Source organism: Colossoma macropomum, unplaced genomic scaffold, assembly GCF_904425465.1.
Source record: "Colossoma macropomum unplaced genomic scaffold, Colossoma_macropomum, whole genome shotgun sequence".
Classification (NCBI taxonomy): Eukaryota; Metazoa; Chordata; class Actinopteri; order Characiformes; family Serrasalmidae; genus Colossoma; species Colossoma macropomum.
Genome location: NW_023494792.1, coordinates 19,431,591 through 19,443,714, shown reverse-complemented (window position 1 = coordinate 19,443,714; position 12,124 = coordinate 19,431,591). Strand labels below are relative to the sequence as shown.

Genomic DNA, 12,124 nt, shown 5'->3' with positions numbered 1-12,124 from the left:
GCAGAGTTCATTATATCTTCTTTCTTTCTTTGGGAGGAGTGGTGGAACAACGAATTGAGAAAAAAGAACATATTAAACCTTGCGAATCGTAATTTACATACATAATGTTTACAAAGCAAAGTAAATTTCCTCTTATAAAAAACAAACATAAGCATTTATATAAAAAGTGTCTTTTTTGGAAGTGTAGAAAGGTCAAAATCTTTTCCTTTTTAAAAGTTCAAAGAATCACTTTCCTGGGAGCCCCTTCAAATGGACAGGGGAAAACCATGGACACCTTCACTCCTGTTTGTGGTGCCTCCACCTCACACAGATGAAAAACACGACTGTTGCGCTGATCTGACAGCCTAACTGTGAGCTCATGAGGTATTAAAGGTGATGCTCTCACCAAGACCGGACCAGAGGTCCTATCAAAAAGTCTTAGGTCTCCATATCATCAGCACCACATGAACTACAGCATTGTTGACTTGCTGATGTTACACTGCAGCTGGATTGTTTTCCTTTTTTAATAAAAATAGCATTTTCAGGATCCACAGTTGTTTCCTTCAATGTCTGAATCCTATATGTACTCGCCTGTAGTGTCCGTTATGATGCATATTCAGAGTTCTATGCTACAGGTTTCCCTGGGAAAGAACACAGAGCAATGTGTAAGGGGGGAAGAAAAAAAGAAAGGAAAAAAAACTCATCTCGTCTCTGTAGACCAAGGATACTGAACATATTCATTCTTCAATGCTGAAGGTTGTTCCTTTTACATATATAAAGAAATGTAAGTGGAGCAACAGCTACTTTAAATGGCGTCATTATAAATACACCCACACATTCCCAATGGTATGTATGAATTTAAAAATGAATACATAAAATGATCATTATGCATAATGTGTGTATGTACACATACAAAATAAAAAATAAAACAATTATCAATATTCATTTGAAGTCCAAAACATTAAAAATGTCCAGAATACTTCCTTAGAAATAACAAAATGGTGTTCGCTGGAGTGCTTTTCTTGGAAATCTTTTAATTTTTCCCATCCGTCCATGCAAAATGGAGAAACAAAAATCTGAAGCTCATCCCCTGGTCAGTCACTGAGAAAGGATAAGTGATCAGTGATCAAAAAACAGCTGGGCCCTTCCTCAGAACAGGCCAGGCTCAAGTCCAGGGTTAGCTCCCTAGAGCGGGTTTAGTGCTGTCAGGCTGTTGTGATGGCGTTCAGGTCCTTCATCAAACCCTCCAGGTGAGCCATCTCCTCCGACAGCTCATCTGTCTCATACGCCTTAGAGAGAGCCATGCAGGGGAAGCCAGGTTAGAGTTACAGCCACAGCCACACAGAGAGGAGGATGCAGGATGAGAGAGAAAAGAAAAGAAGAAGGAAAGAAAAAGAAAAGAGGGGATGGGATGATGTAAAAGAGGGAGACAGAGCAGGAGATGAAATGTGTTGGTAGATGAGTTGATATGGAGGTAGATATGTGACCAAACAGAGCAAACAAATCCTGAAAATGTTTGAAACACAGCATCAATGAGACTGAAGTGAGAAAGAGAAGAATAAAGCAGAAAACACAGGTTTTGGTTGAGCATTTGGAGTATTAATATGATTTGTCAGGAAAACATTTTGTTTAGTTAGTCATTATTCACATTAGTTAGATTCAGCAAGTGTAAACAGTTTGAATTAAGCCAGGCAGCAAGTTGAAGTATTAAAGTAAAGAAGGAGGAGAAAAGAGAGAAAGAAAGCAGTTCAAAAACGGTTTCAACACTTTCAGAACAGTGAAGTGTTCAGAGGACGTGTGGAGGAAAGATTAAGCTCACTGTCTCTTTCTGCGGAAGCATCTTGCTGTTTTCTGCTTGATCAGGAGCGCTGGGTACCGTCACTGCCACCGGCGCCCGAACTCGACTCAGAGTGCCTATAGACGCCGTCTTCACGCCAGGAACTGAAACCAAATTAAAGAGAGATTTCACTGAAAGAGGCCAATAACCTGAGGTCCTGATATCCACTTTCTGCCAATGTATTTGGTGCATCAGTAGGAAAATAAGCCCTATTCACACTATATATATATATATATATATAATATAATATAAAGTGAGGGCAAAAACGCCTCCTATTAAAAGCTAAATAAATAATTATTCCTTTGTAGGATCTGTATGCAGAGATATGCAGGTATGGGTTTAGTGCCTTTGCGGACACTGTAGATGCTTGCATCTGACTGTTCGGTGACACTGAGATGAGTAATTCATGTAAAGATTGCTTCTTGATTGAAAAAAACTTCTTCATTTTCTGAATCTGTCACAAGATCAGTGTATCCTGCCCAATAGCACCATGGGAACAGCTATTCAACAGCACATAAAAGTGCAAAATCTACAATGAAAACATCAACTATTGAGGTACGGCAGATGGACTGGACTGGTACTGAAACCTGTAAAAAAATGGAGCAGTATATTCTGCAAGCTCTGCAGGACAAGATCATTTGTGAATAAGTACATGGTCCTGTGATTGTTGAGTTTTACATAGATCAGCAAATACTGTATAGAGTAACTAGTCCAAAAAATGCTTTTCCAAGTGTTTATGATGACTACATGACTGTCACATGCTGAGCACTGTTTCCCAAAAATGCTAGAAACAAAAGGTCAGAATTAGCCATGAAAATCAAATTAGCCCAATTTATAACACTGCATAAGAACAATTCACACGTCTACTTGACCAGTTAAGGAATATCACACACTAAACTGTAAACACTGCAAATCCTAAGCCTGGCTGTGCAGACCAGAGATACAGACAGAGCGTCTGAGAGAGAGAGGAAGGTGGGTTGTGGTGTGCAGGCTGACCTGGCTGGGCTAGCAGGGGGGTGCAGGGCAGGGCAGAGCTGGGTGGGTTATGAGCTGAGACAGATACAGTGGGTACAGCAAAGCTCTTCATGGGGTGTGTGGGGTGAACGTGGGCCGTGGGGGGCTTGTACGAGGGCGGATCCTCCTCTTTAATCACCACCTCTGTATGCTGCAGCTCTGCTGCACTGGATGGCTGAGTCGGGACGACCGGAGGCTCAGGGGCAGGAGCCTGCGTCCTTACAGATTCTAAGGAGAACAACATCAAACCAACACAAAGATTTACAATACAGTCATCATACTACAACACTGCAAATACTGACCAACAGTGGTTATGACTAACAAGAACACATACCAACACATACACATGAAACTGGAGAAATGAGAACGTGTATGAGAATGTGATGAATTCTGAATATGAGTGGGAGCAAAAACATTCTGAATCTGTTTAATATGAAATCCATAATGCACAAAATCAATCATAATATGCCTGTCAGTGCACCACTAGTATTATACTTACTCAGCCTTTGACTGGGCAACCAATAAATCATGCCAGAGCTTTAATTAGGCCTAAAATTTTGGCCCAACACAGCCTTTGTAACTGAACCAAGTCTGACAACACGACTGTCTGAACACGACTGGAACTGGCTGAACTACTCGCACTGGCACATACATGCGGGTTACTGGAGAAAGGTGCGTTAAGGCTGCTCTACCAATGCGAGTGACTCTAGTGTGCCAGATTTAAAATTGCTTAAAGGTAATCTATGTTAGAACTAAGAACACAGAGAAAACTAAAGCAAGGGTAAATCTGATATGAACACTCAGAGCAGTGGAAAAATTCAGAAATCAAGCAGGTGCAGCTTCATTTCTAGCAGAATTTTATTGATTTTAACATGAAATTCTGGTGCTCTCTAAAACTAAAACTGTAAACACGTTTAACTGCTGTTCAACAAGTATGAAACTACACATGTCCAAATGTTGTGCTGTTTTCTAGATATTTTGATTTGTTAAGAATCTGTTGCTTACCATACCAAGGTCAAAAAGTCAGGCATCTCTTTTTTGAGACCCTACATCTATTATAAAGGTCATACTAAAAACTTTGACCTTCACTTTGCTTCTGTTGGCTCCATTAGAGATGTTGTGCTTGGACCCCGATGATCACCACTTACAATGCAATTTGCTGATTGCCGTTTAGCTTTCGTAGTGTTTACAGTGTGTTCTACATGCATTTCAAACACAAACTAAATGGAAGCTGGCAGTCTTGGTTGCTCACAATGATAACATTGACATCTTTTTTTTTTTTTGTATTTAAAGAAATTCAACATAAAAATGAAACCAATTTCATTGCTCATGAAATGTGGCTCTCTTTTCACTTTTAGGCAACAATATGAGTTCTAGCTGGTCAATAAAAATGAAATATATCTGTAGGTTTGCTCCATAATAACTGTGAACTGTTGCTGTGCTGTATTTGGGTGAGAGGAGAGATTCTCGCTCAGAATTCTTTGCTAGACCCTCTAAAAATAAAACTCCAACGCTCATCTAATCTACACAGTTCAAGTGAATAGCATGTTTATGTTTAAAAATGGCAAATGATGAGTTAACATGTATGGTAAATGCAGGCCAAAATTCATTAAAGTAACCATGAAATCTGAACCTGATAAATATTTGAGAAATTTCTCCCCAAGATGTCTAATCCAGATCGATACAGCTGGGTTCCGTCAGTTTTGGACAAATATTTTAAGCTTTAAATCACGTCACAATTCTCACCTGAAGAAGGAGCCCTGTCTAAATAAGGGCCAGGAGTGGAGGGAGTAGCAGGAGCCCTCAGACTGATCTGATGATGGAGGTAACCACGAGGTGGAGGGTGATAATGATGGTGATGGTGATGATGAAGATAGTCAACAGAATGGATGGGATGGGCACTAATAATAGCTGAGAATGCGCAGACAAATGATGAGTGTCAACAACACAGACAGACTTAATCACAGAAGAACACAGACAAACTGTATCAGAGCAACGACACACATCTCACACAGGTTTGTTGAAAGAATGAGGGGAAAAAAAAACTGACAAGACAGGCAATTTCCTTTGGGCAAAAGCTGTATTTTGTAAAACAATTTCCAGATGCAAATGTTTTCCAACCACAGCAAAGTAATATAAAAAAGCACTAGCGACATTCTTCCAGAATTCAGAGATATATTTAAAAGGCTCAGGTTTGAAGAAATGTGGATGATGTGGGCTTACGTTGTGGGGGTTGCGAGTCGAAGGGCATCATTATTTTGGGCCTCACTCCTTTTCTGCCTGCCAGCGTTGACACACTCTCCTCAATCTCATGACCTTCAAATACAAACACATTACAACACTCACTCTCTGTCAAGAAGCTTGTGTTGGCAGTTACACTGTTCTTACCCCGGAATGAGTTGCGTCTCTGGTGGCCAGACTCACCGGATGGGTCCTGACTGCGGGGAATGGGAGTCTCCGTCATGACCGGGTTGGGCTCAGGGGATTTGTCTATGGGCTTCATCTCCAGACGCTCGTGGTGGATCCACAGGTCAGGGGGCTTCAGGTCTTTAGAGGTGCTTTTGTACTTATGGGATCCGTTATTGGACTTACAGGCAGCTCGTTTCCTAAAAGCAGGAATAGATGGCTGCTTACAGGAACATCTAAGACTTACGATCTTTACCTATTTAGATAGTGGATTAATGAAATGTCTAAAAAATGTCTCTGATTCATACACTAACTTTACAGGAGAAGACAAAAACATTCTGATCTTTTAATGTAAGTGAATGTAAAAAGTCATTTTTTGATGATCGTTGGTCCAATCATTATGAAGTTTTCATACAATGTAAAAGGCAGTTGCTGTCTTCAGTACTTACAGTGATAATTTACAGTAACAGGGCATCTACAAGTTTATGCAAATTAAAGACTTTTTAAAGACCTTTTTAATACCAGTTGTAGTGCAATTAATGCAATTTGATCACAAAACACCACTAGTAAGATTCATTCACATACTCATTTACTTTTTCACTAAGTAGCAAACTGAATTTGTACTTTCCTTTATTTTCAAAACATGCCTTTTAGATCTAGGCCTCCAGTCTGGGCCATAAATGTCAAAACCCATCTTTACAATAATACTAATTTCTTCTAGCATCCCTATGTGATTTTAGTAGTATGTTAGTGTGTTTTGGCCATTCTAGATTAAACATGGACATTTGAAGCTTGTTAAAGATGTTCCATGTTTTATGCGAAGCATGCAACAGGCACATTGGCATATCAGTTACCTTGTATATAGCAGTTTTACAGTTACTCTTTTGTAAGACGTCCTGGCTTAGAGCTGCTGCTGTTTTCCATTTCTGACAATTGACCGAAACCTGGTTACACTACAGCTCATATGGCAGTCAGTGTCTTATCTAGAACTTCAAGAAGGCCTACAGTAAATCAAAATGTGATTCCATGGTCACCTCCTAATCATGTTAGTGGTTAATCTGACACATTAGGCCTTCATTTCTTCTGAAGTGCCAACCAATGGGAGAGCTCATTTAGCTGTACCTACCAAGATACCACAGAACAAAAAATAATCCTCACTGGACAATTTTCGTTGATTCAAGAATTGAACCTTTTTGTGTCAAACCAAAAAACTTAACAGTGAAATAAGACAGTGTCATTAAGTGTAATGATACCATCAAGTCAAAATGAATGAAACATGATATATGTGATTTTATTTTTCAAAGAAATCATTTTATGAGGGCCTAGGAGGCCTTAAGGATTCCCCACGGTGTATTCATATTAACACCATTTGTTACGCAGTCAGTATAACAATGGTGGAATATGGGCAACCTTTTTAAAAGCCTCTATAAGCAGCATAATTCGCAGTTAAAAAGACAACACTATTTTTTTCCAATGTGACAAACTATATTCAGTGCAACTGTTACATATTTAAGACTTTGGGGAAGAAAATGTAAAACTGAAAGACTTTTTCGACCTTAATTTCATTTGGTTAAATTTGAGACTTTTTAAGGACCTGCAGATACACTGCCCTGAGTAAGGAGACACAGTAGGGCAGGTTTGCATGTTTGCATGGGAGAGTGTCAAAAAGCTCACTTTTTCTGATGGGAGTTGGAGCGTCGTGTACAGAGAAATGCCCCCACCACCACAGCGATGATGGTGAACACTCCCACAGAAACGATAATGACTATCACCAGAATGTGATTCTCCTGACTGCCTGTGATTCCTGGCTTATCTGAGAGACAAAGACAGAGTGAGAGTGAGTGAAAGAAAAACGAGCCGAGGTGTACAAAGCATTATTCACACGTGACAGAGTACATATTTACCGAGGGTGGATCCGAATCCGTGATCAGGCAGAGGAGAGCGTCCCCCAGGCGTACCATGGAAGCCTACTGACAACAAGGATAAAGCATTAGGTACAAACTGTCTGAGCAGGTACTTGTAAGGGCAAGAAGAAAACGAGACAAAGACAAAACGAGGCTTCACAGAGGGACGCAAGAAGCAAAAAGAAAGAATAAACAAAAGAAAGGTAGAAAAAAAGAACAGTTACCTTGATCACTTGACATTTTGTCAGAGGGTTCAGCTGAAGGAAGCAAACCAGAGACAAAACCAGAGAGAGAAAGAGGGAAAGAGAAGAAATAGAGTGAGTAGGGGTAATGGAGGCGGAGGTAAAGGAATATTTACATTCAAAGAGCTTTTCTGAGTCAGTGCTTATGATGCCAGTATCAGTGGGATGCTCATTACACCTGCTGTGAAATGTTCCACGATTTTTTTACTCAGAGATGAGCAATAAAGTGGTCTCAGGGTGGTGCTGTAATCAGCTAAATTACCTTTGGGTGTGCGGAACTGCACGGTGTCAGAGAGTGGTCCCATGCCTTTAGAGTTGCGGGCCTGTATCTTAAAGTAGTAAGTTGTGTCTAGAGTGAGCTCCTGGATCTGGTGTGTCAGTCTGTTCCCCATCACTGGCTCTACAACCCAGTCATGTACCTCTGCATTCACATCCGTACTGTAGTAGATGATGTAGCCTGCAGGCAGGGAGAGACAACAGTACTTTAACACAGAGACACGGCCTGACTCCAGAGTGGTTCTGGCCCACCCAATGATAAGCTTTGCCCACCCTAGCCGACTGTCAGAACAATTCAGACTGCAATATATTTCAAAAACTCCCCTGGGAAGCTCTGAGAATTTTTTAAATAAGAGGCTTTTGTTCTTGGTTTTAATCAAAGCACTGTATCATAAAATTAGCGGGTGGGCAGGGGGAAAGTTACAGTCAATGACAAGGCCTTAATTAAATAAAACAGTGTTGTAAAATATTTGTGAGCCCTTTGAAATTATCTGAAATTCTACATGAATGGCTCACAAAATCATCTTTATCTTTATCTAGAGTCTTATTTAACAGATGGTCCACACAACTCCCATTTTTTATCTTCAGTGCCAGATTGTGCTGTATAATATGCTTTATGTCAATTTGTATCAATTTCTGATACAACAGGTTTTTGAAAAGAATAAAGTCATCTTATTGGATGAAGCTCAGATCACATCTTTGGAGAAATTCATCTAGAAATCTATGTACTTCCAATCTTACTTTAGACATACTTCAGAAAAAATAACAAACAAGAACAAGAACATTTTAAAAATGTTTGAACATTACAAAATGCTACTCATCTGAATGACAGCTTGTTCATCCAAATGTCAGTTTAAGTCATTGCAGTTGCATTACAGAATGATAGACTTGACTTTAATAAACTGCTCAGTCCCCAAAGTATATACTTTACAAACAAAGGTTACCGAACCACTGTGGCCAGTGAGTCTGACCCATCTACTCAGGAGCTTTTCACACTGTAGCCAACAGTCATACAGCAATTTAGACTGTAATACATATAATAGAAAAAGTCAACTCTCCTGTTCAGGCCTGTGAATTATTAAAATCAGAGGCTTTATTAAAAAGCAAAGGCCAGATTTGGACAGTCAGCTCCATGGTCTTACAGCATTAGTTACCTGTGATTTTGCCATTGGCCTCAGTTGGTGGCTGCCAATTGATGTTGATGGTGCGGGGACGGCCCTCTTTACTGACCACAGTGACATCTTTGGGAGCGGAGGTGGGAACTGGAGAGACAGATATGTATCACTACACAGTCCAGCTGCAGCCTCTTTCAGCCTTTTTCAGCCTTTCAGCCAGTGTTTATACTGTTAATATGGATGTCCATATTGTGCTTTTACACAAGATAACGGGGAATTTCCGTTATGGGAATCTCTTGATTTTTCCACAGTGAAATGCTGGTAGGTACAGTCGGATGCCAAAGTTTCAAATCACATTTTGTTGACTTTCTAAGTGAAAACATTAGCACATCCCCCACAGCAGCTCAAGCTGGTCCCTCAGGGATCCCCAGACAGCCCACATATTTGCTCAGTCCCAACACACAGAGATCACAAAGAGAGCACAAATATTGATTGTCTAGGGGCCCCTGATGACCACTGTGAGAACCACTGCTCTACAGAGAACAAATTTAAATACTGCAAAATAAAACATCAAATGTCATAGTCAGAGTATAATAACTTTTGCACAGGCCACAATTTATGTTTTTTTTTCTCAATAGAGAAGAGAGAGAGAGAGAGAAAGTGCCATAAGAATTGTTGCCTGTACTGGTTGTGAGTCATAAGGCGAGGTTCTTACGAGTCTCGAAGGTGGTGCCGTGAGCAGTCATACTCCAGGTGCTGCTGCGTCGGCCTTTGGTGACCATAACGGAGAACTCGTACAGTGTGTTGGGCTTAAGGTTCGTCACTGTGTGTGTCAGAGTGGTGGTGTTTGCAACCTGAAAACACAACAACCACATTAGAATATAACTTCCAAATATTCTTAGACCTGTTTAGATATTTGCATAAAGGAAGTGTTAGATTGCCTGCATGTATTATCACTAACATAATTCCAAAAACCAAAAGCTCAACAATAGTGAGAATTTTTTTTCTTGCCATTTAAATGCAATGTCAACACTTGCCCACTTGGAGGCAGTGTAAGTATTTCTTAGAGACACTGGCTTAAACATAGCAGTAAAAAGAAGTAAGGGCAGAACAGAAGTGCCAAAGGGAACCCAAAGGGAAATCCAAAATCGATTTAATTGACTTTGAGAGAGTTTTAATGAATTTTAAAGGGCATTTCCAACATGCACATTCCACAGAGTGCTCTCTTTTATGTGTGCATGTGCGGCAGCACCTTGTACTTGGTGTTGGCTGGTATGTTGGTCTTCCAGCGGACAGTGTAGAACCTAGAGTCCGTGATCTTCTGGTTCTTGGCCAAGGAGTTGTCAGCCCAGGATACTTTAATGGTATCGTGGCTGATGACGGAGGCCTGCACGCCCACGGGAGGGAGCATGGGGGAGGGATCGGGCGCTGGGGTGTGGGGGGTATGATGGAAGAGTTCAAACAAATCAATATCTGGATCTATGGGATCTGCCAGCAGTCAACACGGTGTCAGGTGATTCAAGCACAAAGCATGAAACAAGCAATGGATCCAAAAAAAAAAAAAAATCATCAGTAACACAGAAATGAGGGAGGAAGGGGGGTCATGAGGATAAAGCGATTGATGTGTTTAAATGCAGGAGGGGTAAGAGGGAAAGGAGTGATGAGAAATTGGGAGGGCAAAGAGAAAGAGAGATACTATTAGAACAGAAAATCAATAGACTAACATACATACATACAGTTTCAGTATCTTGAAAGAGCAGAATTGTGAAGGAGCATAAAACATTCACAACCAAATACAGGATTTGAACAGTGAAAGACAGCTGAGGAATCTCTGGAACAACAATGATGTGCTCATCTGTCTTTCGCTAAATCCCAAAATAACCCCTACTTTAAACGAACAGTGAATTATAGAGAACTACGCTGGCCAGGGTTTGACCGATATAAACATTACATGAACAATTTTACCGCGCTATAACTTAGTATCAGCCGAAATTTATGAGGTCAAAAATCCTACAGTTCTAGCAGTGCTTTACTGACTGATATGGTTGTCAGTGACTGCCAAATCAGCAATCTGACTGACATAAGGGGGTGAAATCCTCAGTCAAATGAGTGATTCTCCTCATGTTAGAGGTGCATATTCAACTTAAAAATATCTGTTTTATCAGTGGAATTTTCACTCACACCAATAAAGACATGAGACCTTAATATAGGTCACCATACATTTTGGTCGGGCCTTATTATGCATCAAATGTTGCAGCCTTTGCATCATACAGGGAATTCTAAAATATCCAGCTACAGTACAGGGGACCTCGTATGACACTCTTTCATCTGGTCTTTTAAGAAATAGGTTGCAAACAGATTCACAAATTTGGTAATATCCAAAAAAGTATTTACACTTGTATATACTCCTTTCGCACCAGCTAACTCTTTATTTCTAGGTCATGGTTATCTGATGCGCTATTCTCTCACATCTCTGTCAGGCCTGCATGTCTAAACAGCGCGCATCTCCAGCTGTAGCAGGACTGATGTTTGCCCCAAAGACTTTACAAATGTTTGAGGCGAACTGAAGTTAGCCGTGACAGGCCGGCAGGGGGTCCTGGAAGCGTTGCCCCCCCCCGCCGCCACCGCCCGCTGGCTGCCTCTTTCCTGCTCAGCTTTACAGCATGCTGAAAGAGAGACACGAACGAGGGTGCCTTGGCAATGGTGGGGATAGCCTTCTAACATGCTCTTCAAACCCACTGACACTTACAGACCAAACTAATTCCCCATGTCCCCCGAGCTGTAGGGGGCACTCCACTCTGGAGCGCTCAGCACTGAGCACATCCAGAGAAAGAAAACGAACACAGACTACATTTCCAACATGAACAAGACCCGCATGTACTTCAGCAAAATGAGACATTCACTCAGACCGTCTTTGTTCAGTGTCTGTGTCTCTGTAATCAAATTTACTGTGACACATTAGAGAATGTGGGGTTTGGGGTTTTGAGTGTGTGACATACATGCTAAAGCATTCAGACATACACTACACCATAAGACAGCTGCACTTGTCTCAGGTTTGCTTAGATTCTAATAAAAATATAAAGATACGCCACATGTGTCTACCAAAGCCGATCCTACCCCTGAGATATGCTATCACCTCAGATAGTCAGTCTACACAATAAAAACGTACAACACATGAATTTTCTCAGCTTTAATAAAACAAAGAGCATTGTGAAGGCTTTGTGACACACACTGGGAAACCATGTTGTCATGTAAGCTACCTTGGGGAAAGAAGCCCCCCAGGATAAAATGCCTCCCAAACCTTTTTTTCTCTCCAGATCAAATGATAGGGACCAAATATTATTTGAACAA

At 40.8% G+C, this 12,124-nt stretch overlaps 1 protein-coding gene across 6 annotated transcripts in view; it reads right to left on the bottom strand.

Moving 5' to 3' along the window:
* Nucleotides 1–200: 200 nt before the first annotated feature.
* LOC118811856 (neogenin) overlaps nt 201–12,124 on the bottom strand; it is a 114,432-nt gene continuing 102,508 nt past the window's right edge. The window contains exons 17-29 of one of the 6 annotated variants that reach the window (XM_036576393.1): nt 10,026–10,261; nt 9,489–9,627; nt 8,813–8,920; nt 7,645–7,839; nt 7,365–7,397; nt 7,141–7,206; nt 6,911–7,049; nt 5,219–5,436; nt 5,054–5,146; nt 4,577–4,741; nt 2,813–3,058; nt 1,799–1,920; nt 201–1,268 (exon numbers count right to left, since the gene is read on the bottom strand). In XM_036576393.1, coding sequence (XP_036432286.1) covers nt 1,185–1,268; nt 1,799–1,920; nt 2,813–3,058; nt 4,577–4,741; nt 5,054–5,146; nt 5,219–5,436; nt 6,911–7,049; nt 7,141–7,206; nt 7,365–7,397; nt 7,645–7,839; nt 8,813–8,920; nt 9,489–9,627; nt 10,026–10,261 — 1,844 coding nt within the window. In that variant the 3' untranslated portion in view covers nt 201–1,184. Of the gene's footprint in view, nt 1,518–1,798; nt 1,921–2,812; nt 3,059–4,576; nt 4,742–5,053; nt 5,147–5,218; nt 5,437–6,910; nt 7,050–7,140; nt 7,207–7,364; nt 7,398–7,644; nt 7,840–8,812; nt 8,921–9,488; nt 9,628–10,025; nt 10,262–12,124 lie in introns of all 6 variants that reach the window. The other 5 variants (XM_036576395.1, XM_036576394.1, XM_036576397.1 and 2 more) reach the window with 5 other exon arrangements.